Genomic DNA, 15658 nt, shown 5'->3' on the forward strand with positions numbered 1-15658 from the left:
TCGTGAACAACCCTATTTGAATCCATACTTGGTCAACCAAGTCTAAACTTTAGCTCAATTCAGTGTCTTGTTTTTAAAAACTTTAGCAATCAGCCCACCAAAATGATGTTATTTCCACCATCTATTCATCGGCTCCCTAAATTCAAAACAGTTTAAGCAAACATTTTTCTCGGCCCAGCCATCTTTATTGTTATTATTACTTATTTACTCTACACTAAGTTGGGCCCATTTAATGTATTGCATATAGCCAAGACCACTTTACTTTGACCATTCCAACAATTTTCCCGATCCATTAGCCGGCCCAGTACCATACGTCAATCTCGCTCGTCCCGGATTTATGCTCTTTTCAAAAATATATATTATTATGCTTCGTATTGGATTCGGAGGTAATCCGAATAAGCCACCCGCTTCCTATCATAGATTGTAATACGATATGGAATAGATTTGTAGTATAGATTATCCTTTATGTAAGAGTGTATTTGATTTACATTCCATGTAATCTTCATCCCTATTTGAAGGGTTGGCTTTGTTAATGAAAGATTACGATTGTTAACAGGTTTATTATACACTAGGTTAAAACCCGTGTGATACACGGGTTAATAAAAAATAAAAAATAAACAAAACAAAATCAAATTTTACAAGACACAAAATAACATACATAATGAGTTCATATAAACAATTATACAAGCCTAACGAAACATACAAATTACAATTCTCTAAAACCTCTGAGAATTAGTCTAATTATAGCAACAGCAGCAACAAATATACATCAGAATACAATACTATTTCATAATAGCACAAATGTAACACTTGGATATTGTTATTCATAATTCTTCAAAAAAAAAAACAATATATACAACTCTTACTTTATATAACAAACTTTTCTATTGCTTCCAAAAAACTGTCATCTTGTTTACTTTTTGGCCATACATGAATTAAGCTACAAAACTAATACAAAACAATCCCCCTATCCTGAATTATCATTTTAACCCGAAACAGTATGTCTAGTGGATGGAAGAAACTAATACAAAACTAAGTTCAAAGATGCCGTTTTCCTGAATCTCACTTATATATCGGGAGTTTCCCAATGAAAGAAATATAGTTATTAATTTCAAACAGAAGGGTGCTGCTGACGTGCAAGATATGAAACATTCACCACTATCTTATAAAATACGGTCTCTAATGATAAATGTGTCCATTTTAAAGCGGTTTTCAAGCCGTGTAACTCTTGATATAAACTAAACCAAAATGCTCATTTTTCCCTTTCCTGCCTTCAAATATGTTGCAATAGTTTATGTTTTTTTTTTGCCTATCAGAAACTACAGAAATGCTAAAATACACGTAACCAAACATAAAAAAACAAAACAGTGACTTTGGTAATTGAAATTATGAATTATGAATGCCAAGTAATTTATAAAACATTGATAAATGTTGTAGGGTGAAAATGTTAGACCCAAATGTATAATAACCAGTTTATTGTTAATTAACAAAAACCGGAAAACCGAAATGAACCCTATATCAAAATCATAGAAAAGCCTGTTTTCAAAGCATGCACAAATCATTGCTTTTAACATTTATGAGTACTTTATGAATTGAATTTTTCGGTGCCGACATAAATGTGAAAATATTATAAGGTTCATGGTTCGGCTTTGATGTTTTTTCGAGTCAAACCGTGAATGTTAATAACGGTTTTTTTATTATTAGAAATCGAAAATTAACCGTTGAAAATTAGAACCAAGCCAAACTGTTACTGATGGTTTGATGGTTTGGTTTCACGGTTTTGGCTTTTGTAATAAACCAGGTTTAAATAAAGATCAAAATCTAACTATACCTTTATTTGTGCTTTTGTGGTTGTTTCATGAAAGATGGTAAGAAAATTAGTTTCTTACGCAGGTAAAAATTGGTTCAAATTGATATAAATTTTATGTTGATTTGTTTTTATCTTTTACACTGCAAAACTATACTAAACTAAAACACAAAAAGATTATTTGTATATGAAATGTTGACTTGTTAGAGTGGATTCATTAAATAATTATCATATATGTGACCCAAAAAAGATTACCTGTTTAAATTTATAATTACCAGTAACGGTTTTTTTTATTACTGAAAATCGAAACCGAACAGTTGAAATTGATAACCAAACCGATTAGTACTATCAGATGAAATATGATACATTAACTATAAAAACAACATAGTCAACTCACCTACATATAAAAATTCAAAACTAATAAAAATAGCTTAACCTGGATAACGGCTTTAGGCCATAGATCTTGACAAAACATTGAGCAGCAAGCAAATGCACACAATGATGGACTAACAGCATAACAAATTCATCAGTACTGCACCCCGGTTCGACTCGATAGAATGTAACTGAAAAAGAATACATTGCACGAAAATGTCTTGTTAAAAAAAAGAATGTATTGCTATTCTTGCAATTTCTTTATAGCAAAAAAATCTCTAAGGCCTTCTAAAACATATGTATTGCTACCGCAAGTAGGTCAGTAACAAAAAGTAAACTGCCATTCTTTGTTTTCAATATCCAGAATATTCATCCTCAATCCTCAGGGCATAGAAATTTCTGAAAAATAAGTGTGCAGAGTTGTTAATATTATTATAGGTAGATATACAAATTTATTTATCTTGAAGACGTTACTATAATTTGTTTCTTTAATACGCATTTCTGTTGGTGTCATGTTACAAAAAAATGTGACCTATAGCTTGCATGTGATTCGCTTATCAACCTCAGCTCGGCATGCCATATACAGATTTTTATTTAACCGAACCTAGTTCAGAAACTCCTTTTCTTCAAGTTTTAGCTTCTGGATTCTCTGCTGGAGTCGTCTTCGGTGATCATGGATCTTCCAAAGCCCGTGTCCTAGTATCGTTGCAGAGTATATCCCATGTGTTATAATGGGTGCAAGAATGTTATTCGTCTGTCACAATTATTAGACAAAATACATTAGTCAGGGTTTACTGTAATTATTTCAAATATGTTCTGTTTAATAACATTATTAGTCACATTAACTCATACATCAGTCAACTATCATCATATGATATTTAGGGTGAATAATATATAACCGGATCAAAGTTACCTGGTTCCATTCAAATCCGAGATAAAGAACTACAAGTCCTTCGAGTAATGGAGAATATATCTTTTTCATTTGCCTCCTTTCGTACCAGGCACCAAAAAGCTTCTTCACTTCATCGCGGCCAGAGTGGGATCGTAAAACTGGTGCCACAATGTAAGTAGGATCTGTACGGACACGTAACCATTAGCTTTTGGACCATTTGAGAAAGTGAAAAATAGCGTATATGGGGTGTAAACGAGCCGAGCCAGCTGTGAGCAACTTAAGATCGGCTCGCTAATATCTCGAATCTATTAGAGCTTATCCGACTACGAGCCTAAATTAAAGCTTGTTCACCAAACGAGCCCATCGAATTTGACTAAAAAAAATATGTATAGCAGTTAATATTATTGTATATTTATAATAAATATAAACTAATTAATAATAAGAGAGTCGAGCTTGTGCTTGAAACAATTCTCACGAGCCGATCTCAAGTATTGAATATAAACTTGAAACGAGTTGAACTATACCTTAGTTGAAGTACGCCCATTTACGTACAAATGTCAATTCAGGTAATCTACAAACAAACTTTTAAAACTTATAAAACAAGTGAATTTTGAATCTCATACAATTTGAGGAGCTCAGAATTAACTTTTTAATAGGTTTTTGCCTTGAAAGGCAAAAAATAAAAAATAAAAAAAGAGAGAGGGTAAAGTATACTACTTCAAAATTCAAAATGAATTTTGACATAAGTAGAAATGCTATTATTATTACACAATTTTCCCTTTGAAAGTGATGGGATGAGAAACAAACCTTTTGGAGATGCAGCAACATAATAGAGTGAACCAGTGAGAGCTGCTGTAATCACGGCTGCAAACGCCTGGGCAAATGGTACAAACGGTGGCAACACACCAGCCTACAAGATAAACAAACCAAATCATAGGATAAGTGATTTTCGAAAATTATTTTCTCAAATGTTAAAGTGGTTGTACCAGGGAAGTCATTCCACGAGCATCCGCTACTAACTCATTGCCCTTAGAAAAACATCCGATAACGCTCCCTATATAGTTACAAGCAAAAAAAATAATAATAAAAAAAATAAGCAAATGTCACACTAAAATGGTGCAACATTAACGAGGTATTCCTATTGTAGTATACAAAAAGTTAAAATACGACCTGAACAGCGGCTCGGTAGAAGAGTTCCTCGGCAACAGAACTTGCAGCAACAATAAGTATAAACTGCAATGGAGACATTCCATAGAAAAAGCTTCGTAACTCCTCATCTTCGACATCCCTAATTGCACGGGCGTGTGGTGACACTTTTACAACTTCATCCTGTATATATTTAGAAGAGTTGATTAAAGAGTTCTGATTAAAAAATTTAAAAGAAAAAATACATACATATATATATATAGAATTTACGTCTAATATGAATAAAAGGGCCATGATCGGAGGGACAGCGTAGCCTATTCCGGCTACAATGGCCTCTAGCGACGGTGAATAGCCTCCAGTTGGGTCGATTCCTACTGTGGAGCATATTAAGCTCCCTGCTAATGCCATTGTCCCGTATACGCCTGTCATTACATAAATCAAAATTGTTTAGAGGATAATATTAATTAGGGTAGTTTAGTCATTTAAATAATTATTAAGGTTCTTTAGGTTTCTATCTATACATGATACTACTCTATTTGTAACTACAATTTTTCATTTACTTCAATATAGCCATAAAAATCATCACATAAAACATTTATGATGATGTTGTTTATATATTTCCAGTTTATGTAAAATTGAAATATGAATGCTTACATATTGTTGTATACTTTATTTCAAAAAGAAACTATAATATATGTGGCCAATTAGCTTGTGATGGAGTGATAAGGAAGAAAATTAATGTTTCATGTGACCTGGGTTCGATTCCTACCCCTGCCATTTAGTTCACTAATTGGATCCTTAAACTGAATGAGTTTTATTTCACCACATTGTCTTGCATTCGGGCGGTGCTCACGGGCGTTGGCCTAAGATGAGGGTTTTCTCCAGATTGGTAGGCAAGTATATCATGATATGGTGAATTCAGCCAATTACTCGTTTGGAGGATTCGTTGTCGTTAAAAAAATAAATATGTGGTTATTAATTATGACAACTTGTCTTCACATTCCAATAGGTGTGGTCAATGTTTTGAGTTTTGATACGTTTTGATAAATGAATAAAAATTAATGTCGTATTAAATAGAGTTTGGCGTGTGACTATTGTTTCACGTGGTACTCTGTTTCTACATAAATAAATCATAAACGTGCACAACTTTATTTTATGTTTACACTTTAACAAATTTCAGGAGTAATAATAATAATAATAATAATTTTTTTGTTGAACAGTCAACAAAAACTCCAAATGTTTTTTAGACTAAATTCACCACATTAGACATCATGATTCACTCTTCTTTCCATCCGGGGAAAACTCTCGCTAACGCCCATGAACACTCGCTCGAGGACACGACGATGTGTGCGGTGAGTTAAAACCCGTTTAATAGTTCAATGATCCAACTTGATCTAACTAGTGAACATGACTTACTCGACTAGTCTCACATCATCATTGTGCTGCTGAAACTAAAAGCTTACCGCTCCACCACCAGTTCATTCGAAATAATAATGATAATAATAATAATAATATAAACACTAACCGATTCCATAGGTGAGTCTAACAACAGCACCAATATTATCCCAAGCAGGCAACTCTGCATCTGAGAAGCTTTTATTATTATTATTAAATGTAATGACCTCCATGCCGGAGCTCCGGTAACCACCACCGTGACTCTTCCTCTCTCCGCCATCGTCGCCACTCACCTCCGCCGAAGCTCTCACACCCACCACCACTCTTTTTCTCCACTTGTTCAATCTCACCGGCAGCCCAACATTAACAGCTCCGCTACAGCAAGAAGCAAAAGACAACTTGGTTCTCAAAAAAACCGGAGTATCCATAAAACGACGTGGTTTTGTGTTTGATTGATTATGTTTTTAATGTGGGCGGAGAGAAAAAGGATGAGAAAGTCAACGTGGAATTTAAATATAAATATAAATAAGATGGACGGTTGGGATTTGGGAATAGAGGCGTGTTAAAGTGGTGGTCTACATGGGTTGGATTCATGCTAATTGGTATTTAACATCTGGAGATTATGCTACTCTTTTCATGAAATATTTATTTTTCACAGATATTTTTAATAAAAGGTTTGGAATTAAGAATATTGGGAGAGCCAATGAGAATTTATCTTTAGGAGATTTTTTTTTGAACGGCATTTATTTACATTTATAGGAGATAATGCGACAATTTTAAGGAATATTTATTTCATAGACGTTTACTTTCCACTTGAAGGTTTACAACTTTTCTTTTAGAATGGGCGATATTATATTAGCAACAAAATGAACCATCAAATAGCTAAAACACAAAAAAAAAAAAAAACAATCTTTTCTTAATCTTGATACCTCAAGCAAACTTATAGTATATTTATGTTTGAAATATCAAACTTACAAGTTTAAATATCAAAATTACACCAGTTTTTTTTTTTTATGATACCACCCAAATAAAACTTAGAGCATGCTTAGGATTGAGTTTGAAAAATGCTTATTGGCTTTTCTAAAAAGTCATATTGAAAAGTCATGATTTAAGGTTTTTGGAAATTGCTTTTTAACTTTTTCAAAAAGCTAAAATAAGAAGGATTTTTCTGATTGTCAAACACATTTTAATTTATTTGCTTTTTAAAAAAACCAATAAGCCAATAAGCATTTTTCAAACTCAATCCCAAACATGCTCTTAATATATTCATATTTTCCATGATTTGGGTCAGACTCGTATTAATCGCGTTGAATATCTTATCATTTCTTGCTCTTCATATATAGCAAATTGTAACCTGGAAGATAGCATGTATTAATTTTGATTGTTTTTGGTCTCAGCCCGAACCATCTTGGTAATTCCAAACGTCATTTAAAAAAATATAAAATGTCGGTAGCTTACACTATCAAGTTACAAACTTTCAAACCGAGTCCGTCTTCCAGCAATGCAGCAGCATGTGATCAATGTTTAACCGAACTCCAAACATAATGGGCATAACATCGTCCCATATTCACATTTCTCCTCAGAAGACCAATTTTAGCGGCGATTCTTCCCAATTGAGTTTTCATCTGTAACATCATGAAAAATTTGGTCCAATTTTGACAAATAACAAAGATAATGGACTAAAAATATTCATGGTATAAGTAAAGAGAAAAATAAGATAAAGAATGGAAATAGCTTATGTTAAGGAAATGAAGTAAGGAGACTTCATCCCACATGGAAAGTGGTAAAGAAATAAAGCATTTTATAAGGAGGGAACTTTCCATGACAATGTTCTTATGTGGCTAACCACTCTCCCTAGTCCTAGCGCAGGGTGCGGAGCACCCGACGCGCACATGCTCGAGTGAAGGGCGATGGGCGCAATGTGGCGCTTTGATGGCGCATTTTACACTTCGCACGCTCGCATCGCCGTGAGCTGCATTAGTATTTTTGGATGTTGAGACGAGATCAAGACACGACAAGTTACCAAAAGATAAGGGACTAAAAATGGACATCTTGGAAATTTTTCACCCTTTCACGCAACGCACCACACTTGTTAATGCCTCCGCCACATTAGGTCGGACCTAAGTAATGTCCGAGAGGGGATTATCTCGTGTATATTGGTAGTTGCTAAGTTATCGATGCTGCGGTATTGCTGAGTGGTTTCAAGTAGAACTGAATGTTTATAATAGTAAATTTGGCTTGGTTATTTCCTAAGCCACGATGGGCCGAGTCATAAGATACCCGAGGGGATAACTAAGTATTTAAATGTTTTGTGTCAGTGTGTTCACTAGCATGTGTTGCTGATGTATTTTATAACTGTTTTACAGGTAATGAAGGATAGGTGTTTGGAGATGATGGATAGCCGTTAAACGATCTGATGACTCAAGTGGATGTTTTAATATTAAAAATAATGTAAATTATAGTTTTGTCATCCAAACACTTTTTGTACAAATTAACAAGGGTTTAATTCCCGCCTTTTGAATATAATAATATGTTAATCAAGTCTTCCACTTTACAATCTTAAACTCTGATATATTTACAAAACAGGTACCAACTTATGAGTCACACACCTAGGCCCTAGGTCAGGGTGTGACATCATCCAAATATATGAATTATTTGAGGACTCAATAGTCTATTCATATTTTTGTTGATCAAACTAACAAAAGGCTTGAGTATGGTCCGACCTTTCATCCCAGTCCTTACACAGGCTTAGCTACGAAAACAAAAGCCTAAGATGTTTCCCACTAAAATCAAGCAATTAAAAGTTCAATTAAGTCAGCAACCAAACCGTTCTTTCATTCTTAAAAGCCAAGTCTACCGACATATCCCAAGTTAAATGTGTTTCTGTCTTTTATTATCTCATATGTTTATTAGTTTTAAAAGACAATTCCCAAATTTTCTATCGTTTCCCATTGTTTTACAAAAATTTTTAAATTAGGGACATTTTTTAACACTTTTAGCCATTTAACCATTTCTTTCCCGCATCCCCACACTAAAATTGTAAATTGTTCCCAATGTAATTTTTTGTGCATAAAACGAGTGTGGTACACGGGACGTACATACCAATCCACAACCAATAAGCAATTTAGTAACCAACCCAAGAATATCACAAAAGCAAATACTACCAACCATTCCCAAATACACAAAAGTTCGACACCACCACATAGACAAAACAAAGTTCAGACAACTAAACAAATGACACAACTCAAAGTTTTAGACCACCACCCAACCGCCCAAGAAAACAGGTACAAAGTTCAACAACAACATAAAAGATAGAGAGAGACACATGGACATGATCAGCCGATCAGCGAGTGCTCAATAATACAGTGCCTACGGGTCACCAAAAATGGATCTCATCGTATACATAACACCAAAAAAGTTAAATGAATCTGACAAACTACCCGCACCTGTGTCCCGTGCCGCCGATGCTAGACTGTCACTATCTAATAAAAAATAATACTAATCAGAGTCCTGATCACCTTAAAATAGTCAGGGTAAGCAGGGTGTCGAACCACGAGAAGTATGTGGTCAGTGTACGTGCAACTAATTTCTATAATTATGAAGTGAATGTTAAAAGTGTTGATCACACTAGCAAAGGATTTGGTTTAATATTAAACAAGTAAATTAAGCAAGTTCAAACAATTAACAAAGACAAACCACTCCCGGGGGTTCAAGTAAGCAAATTAACAGCAATCTCATATTAACATAACATATTAATTATCAATGATCAATTACAGATTGACTAACTAGGCAAACCTTAGGCATCAACAATCGCTAACACACGAGACTGGTTATCACATAGTCCCTGTCAGTGTGGCCCAACTAAGGGCAATTGTATGCTTCATCATATTCAAACTAGTCAAAACAACCCTATACGCAATTATCATAACAACTGGCAAACTAATCGTTCTGATCGAAATAAACCTAAACTGACTGAGTGTACAACAATATTAGACATCAATACTAATAGATTAATCAAAGACAATTGCAAATCATTCGTTCTAAAACACATGAGAAAACTGAAAAGTACAATACTCTACATCTCGGGTATGATTTGAGAAGACTAGCCGAGCATCGGCATCGATAGATCTTCAATTATGATGAGTAAGACCATTAAGATTGATCAGGAGATGATTGGTAGCCCTAGAATTACCCAAAATCACCTAAGAGCTGTTGGAGGTCGTCCCTATTACTACTGTCTTGCCCATGATCTGTTTCATTCCACTCCCCATCTTCTTCATCCTCTGTGTGAATACTGGCATAGTCCTCGTCTCGGCTTACTCGAACTCTATGGTTAGGGGTTTTATGTGGGGCTGATGGTCCGGGTCTGTCGATGTTTCGGTTTCTAGATTGTCAGACTGATTTGTTTGGCTGTTGATTGGTGTTGATAGGTGGGAGTTGGTCTGGGTCTGTCGATATATGGGGCTGATGGTCCGGTCTGTCGATATATGAAATGGGGAAAGTTAACGTACAAATAAAATTAGCGTGTTAATTGTGAAAATCAAGTAGTGTAATTATATATACAAGTAGTGTAATTATGTAATTGCATCGTAATGCACTTTTAGTTACACTACACTATAATTACACTGTGTTGTTTATAAAACCATACTACTTTATTTTCACAATTAGCATGTTAATTTTATTTGTATTTGATCCGAACTTATAGAGTCTTAATTTATATTTTATCAAAGGAGACCCGAATTCATGTAGATTATTTCCGTGTTCTATAAAGAAAATCAAATTATATGGTAGTAGAGTCTATAAAAACTATTATTAGTGTTCCCTGATTAAACAACGGCATAAAACCAAACTTAAATATTGAACTTGTTTCGTACGAATTTGAAAGAGCATTATGATTTAACGATGCTAGTCGTATTCAGTGAATTTTTGTGTGGCCAATGTTCATCTATTATTACGTACTGATGTTGGACACACATAGTTACTTTTAAAAACTAATAATGATGTAATCAGTTTTTCAAGTAATCTTTTAACTATAAATAAATAAAAGATAATTACTTTTCCTAAAATTCAGTAGACACATTTTTGTGTGCTTGTATATTATAACGAAAAAAAAATTTGGAACTAGCAAGAAGTTAAAAAACCTAAACTTTACAAGAGTTTAAGAATAACCTTGAAACTTGAAAAATTATCACGTTTGAAAGTAACACCATTTGCCTCATTCCAAACTTTTAAACTTCACTTGTGATCTGGTGTTCATCCAAATGAATGAGAAAGTAATTCTTCAATCATCTTGATACATGAGACGGTCATGGTATTGAACATCTTATTATTTTGGGTATGCCATATACACAATAGTGTAGTTAGTACCATCACTTGAGTCATTATTTTCTTTTCCCGTTCCCCTTCTACATGTAGCTTGCGAATAAAAGAATGTCACGTGTGTAAAACACGTAAATGAGAGAACTTTTATACCATAAACTAACTGACTGCAAATTGTGTATGAGAAGTTGCACGAAAGGAAAAGGTCATCAGCTGTCTCTGGAACTTCCCCACATATCAGACAAAGAACTGTCTCCATGACGCTGTTTCTTCTTACTAAAGTGTTTACCTTAATTTGAACACAACCATTATGATCGACAACACCCGAAATTAAAAATCTCTAGTAACAATGTGAGTAAGGGTATTCAGAATTTTCATTTCCGTTGTTAATGACAAACACAATCTAATGTTGAAGGAACAATGTATGACCTGATTAACACCTGACTTATTTTCATCATAATCAAATGTTGTAAACTGATTTGAAACGACATAAAATAAAAGTTGCAGGCTTACATAGTTACTTCTCCGTTGTAGTGTGATAATGTGAAGGTTTTCAAGTTCTAGGGTCAAGTCCCACCCGTGAAAAGAAAAATGGGGGGATCCAAGGTTGGGTCATAAGGTTTTCTCATATATAGTGAGTTTTTTTCCTGAGCATGGAATAGAACTGATCTGGTGGGTTGGTAGTCTGCCAATGATTCAAATGGCCGTTCAAAAATAAAAAGTAAATAATAATAATAATAACAATAATAATAATAATAAAATAATTTGAACTTATAAAAGGAAATAAATATCTTTACGTAATAATTGGCATTTAAAACGCATACGTTAATATTAAGAAAACAAGTAACGGCCATACCCTGACTGTCTATATTTTATTTATAGAAAGTTTTGTAATTTTGCATTGGGAATTTTTGTGTATAGAATGATGATCCCACTCTCCAATGTTTGGCTTTGTTTTGGACAGCCATTCCTCACCTACACAAATTTAGGATTTTGTTGAGTCGCAGGTTGATCGGCGAATCCTGTCCTCTTGTATCCTCTCACAGGTTCACATCCAATCTCCCTTCATATATATAACATATGTTCAAATTTCAAGATTTCAATTTCACACAATCCCTTTTAACAAGCTTGCATATTCTTCTAAAAATATTTCCATTTTGAAAGATTCATGCATTTGGTATTTTCATTCTACATATACTTTTTAGTCTCTATAATGATCCATGAACATTATTTGACTTTGATAAGCATATTTGTTTGATGTTCATGAATTTTTTTTTCAAGTAATTAATGTTGTTCTTTTCGTTGTTTTAGGTACTTCGATATTCTGGTTTAGTATCGATCAATTTCTAGCGAACGTATCAACTATCCGCCAAGTTATGTTTTACTGTTAAAAGAAAGTATTAATTTATATTTGTTTTAGAAATCATTATATTGAATTCAATTTCATGTCCTGAATTTGGTGATGATTTCATTCAACTTGGACAAAATTTTATCATAGTAAAAGTTAGTAAATTAATGGGTACATTGAACCTGGATAGATAGTTTATCACAACAGAAGTTTCTATCTAAGGGGTGTGTATGGACCAGTTTTAAAAAAACCGTTCGGATTTTGTTTTCTTGTTTTTTGGTTTTCACAATGGGTTCGGTTAGGTTTAAGTTCTGTCATTTGGGCTTAGAACCTTTGGGCTGAAAAAGAATTTGGCCTAAAATAATGAATTTGAGCTTGAAAATTAATTAATGATTAGTTGATTATCAAATATTTGGACCAAATTTTTTTGGATAACACCATTTATTAATTTCTTATAATTTACTTTAGATTAAAAAAGTTACCTCATAAATTCAATAACAGAATTCGTTTTTACGGTTTTTATTGTTTCGCTCAGTTATAAATGTTGGTTTGGTTTTCATGGGCTCGGTTCGGTTTTTCTGGTTTTTGGTACATCAAAAGTTTAAACAGAATTGATGTTAATTTTGACTTTGAAAACTAATGGTTTGTAAATGATTAAGATATATTTGTATTTGTAATATACATTTACAGATGGGTGATGTATTTGTATTTGTAATCTATATCTTACCCTCCTCAAACCTTAGCATAGCTTTGCTATTGGTGGGACTTATTGAGTATAATGATGATGATGATGATGATGATGATGATGATGATGATGATGATTTACAGATGGGTGATGTAGCAAAGGACTTAGCTGCTGGAACAGTAGGAGGGGTGGCCCAATTGGTAGTTGGCCACCCTTTTGACACTATCAAGGTCAAACTTCAAAGTCAACCTACTCCGCTACCGGGTGAAATCCCCAAATACTCTGGGGCGATAGACGCGGTTAAAAAGACAGTATCAGCTGAAGGCGCAGGGGGCCTATTCAAAGGTATGGGTGCCCCACTTGCCACCGTGGCAGCCTTCAATGCTGCCTTGTTCACGGTCAGGGGTCAAATGGAGACCCTTTTGAGGTCCCACCCTGGCGCACCTCTGACCGTGAACCAGCAGTGCATTGCTGGAGCCGGTGCTGGATTTGCAGTCTCATTCTTGGCCACCCCAACCGAGTTGATCAAATGCAGGTCAGTGATTTTTTATTGCTGCAACATAGTTGCTTAATTTGACTTTTTTAGGTGAAACATATGTGATAAGTTATTACACTTTTAAGTCTTTTAGTGCAGGGTGTGTATGCAACAGAAATAACCAAACTTACATGAATAACCGACGGTTTGGTTTTAGGTTTATTTAAAAAAATGTTTTTTCACTTCGTTTTGTTTTTGCTAAAACTAAAAACTAAAAAACCAAGTCAAAATGAATTAACTTAATCATGCCGAAAAATGCGAAAAACCCGATTCTAAGTAATTTATAATAAATTTTTAAATGGTGTAGCTAAAAATTTAAGGTTCAAATGTGTAATAAGCAATTAATTATTAATTAACAAAAATACTGATAATAATTAACAATTAATTATTAAGCTCTAAAGCTAGAAAATTTTAGTTTTATGGTTCGGTAACCGAGATTTTAGTTTTAAGGTGTGCATGAATCAATCGATTGATTGGTGTACAAAACCGAAGTTCGAAAATTTTGGTTATAGTTCGATTGATTGGTTTAAGAGCTTCGTATACACCAATCAATCGAATCAATTGCTTATTACACATTTGAACCTTAAATCAATCGAACTTTGGTTTTAGTCCAAAATCGATTGATTCATGCACACCTTAAAAGTCAACGGGTATGAGTCAAAGTTGTAACTTGGATGCAAATTATTTCTTGAAATCTAGACTTCAAGCCCAAGGCACAGGTGGTGCAACAGGCGCAACATCAGCTGCAGTAACAGAAGCTGCAGCTGCAACCGCTGCATCAGCAGGCAAGTATGGTGGTCCGATGGACGTGGCTAAGCAAGTCTTGAGGTCTGAAGGTGGAGTTAGAGGTCTCTATAAAGGTTTACTTCCCACATTTGCCCGCGAAGTACCTGGAAACGCCACGTTGTTTGGTGTATACGAAGCTCTAAAACAATACATAGCTGGTGGGACCGACACTTCTCGGTTAAGCCGTGGCTCATTGATGTTGGCAGGCGGGTTAGCCGGGGCCTCATATTGGATTACGGTTTACCCAACCGATGTGGTCAAGAGTATGATCCAGATTGATGATTTTACGAATCCGAAATATTCTGGTTCTATTGATGGTTTCAAAAAGATTGTTAAATCTGAGGGAGTTGGTGGTTTATATAAAGGTTTCGGACCGGCAATGGCTCGCAGTGTTCCGGCCAATGCTGCTTGCTTTTTAGCATATGAACTCACAAGGTCTAGCTTAGGCTAGTCATGATTTGTAACATTTGTTGTACTGAATATTTTTTGTTACTTTTTAACGTGTTGAACTAATTCTGTTATGACACAGCCAGATCCACAGTCAGTATAATAACTTATATCCTATGGCTTAATAGGTATTTTGATTTTTGACCAAACATATTGCTAAAATAGTTATTAACTTTTAACATTTATAAAATAGGCGCATACAAAACCAACCAACCAATTGAAATCAAATATAAACATGGCGAGCTAAGAAAGCTGGACTTAAGCTGCCACATGCAATCTTTAAAAAGTACAACATGATACACAAGTAAATCAATAATAGCATAGCACGTGCAAACCGGCTGAATTTTAGCGTGCTTAGAAAAGCGTCGGCTAAGGATGCCTTAGGAAAATGTTGACTAAAATTCAGCTGGTGCATTTCACATGTTATGCACTATTATTGGTTTGTTTTGTGGACCTATTGTATTTTTTCATGTGTTAGATTAAATTTCATCCTTCTTAGACGGCCGTGTTTATGCGACATTTTTGTATTGATTAATTAGTTTTGGACATGCCATTCTATAAATGATAAAAGTCTATGCCTATTTTCATAAAATGTTAGTGCTAAAATTAACTAATTTTGTGATTTCCCGGAAAAATAAATCTCTGATTCATTCTTTTGACTGACTGAGCAACAGACTTTGCCCTAAAATCTCCATACCTTCAGTTCAGTCAACAGAGAAAAAAAGTGACACTATTAATATTTCCAAATAAACCCTTGTGCCTTCACCAATGTAGTATATATACAAGATTACAGTTATATACATATGCGTGCGTAGAACAGTCATACACTTAAAGACTGTAAAATATGGTGAAAGTGGATGAACAAATCCAAACTCACACCAGCTCACTACCTCTTCTATCAAAACCGGATCGCATGGAATCTTTCG

The 15658-nt window shown here is 34.4% G+C and overlaps 1 protein-coding gene and 1 pseudogene across 2 annotated transcripts; one reads left to right on the forward strand and one right to left on the reverse strand.

The window, feature by feature from the left end:
• Positions 1-2670: 2670 nt before the first annotated feature.
• Positions 2671-6040, reverse strand: LOC143556436 (uncharacterized; annotated as a pseudogene). The gene is made up of 7 exons (XR_013139376.1): positions 5743-6040; positions 4488-4639; positions 4242-4400; positions 4058-4125; positions 3879-3981; positions 3093-3253; positions 2671-2933 (listed from the first exon to the last, which is right to left on the reverse strand). The product of XR_013139376.1 is annotated as an uncharacterized LOC143556436 (transcript).
• Positions 6041-13107: 7067 nt separating this feature from the next.
• On the forward strand, positions 13108-14788 carry LOC143556431 (mitochondrial carnitine/acylcarnitine carrier-like protein). Its single transcript, XM_077045751.1, has 2 exons — positions 13108-13499; positions 14199-14788. The coding sequence occupies exons 1-2, from the start codon at positions 13108-13110 to the stop codon at positions 14734-14736; spliced, it is 930 nt and encodes a 309-aa protein (XP_076901866.1). The 3' UTR covers positions 14737-14788.
• The last annotated feature ends 870 nt before the right edge of the window (positions 14789-15658 follow it).

Source organism: Bidens hawaiensis, unplaced genomic scaffold (genome assembly GCF_021521415.1).
Source record: "Bidens hawaiensis isolate Kalapana, Puna unplaced genomic scaffold, B.hawaiensis_p1.1 tig00018571_1, whole genome shotgun sequence".
Taxonomy (NCBI): Eukaryota; Viridiplantae; Streptophyta; class Magnoliopsida; order Asterales; family Asteraceae; genus Bidens; species Bidens hawaiensis.

Coding starts and splice junctions, on each gene's coding strand:
- LOC143556431 (XM_077045751.1), top strand. CDS start 13,108: ATGGGTGATGTAGCAAAGGACTTAGCTGCTGGAACAGTAGGAGGGGTG. Junction 13,500..14,198: donor ACCGAGTTGATCAAATGCAG/GTCAGTGATTTT, acceptor CTTGAAATCTAG/ACTTCAAGCCCAAGGCACAG.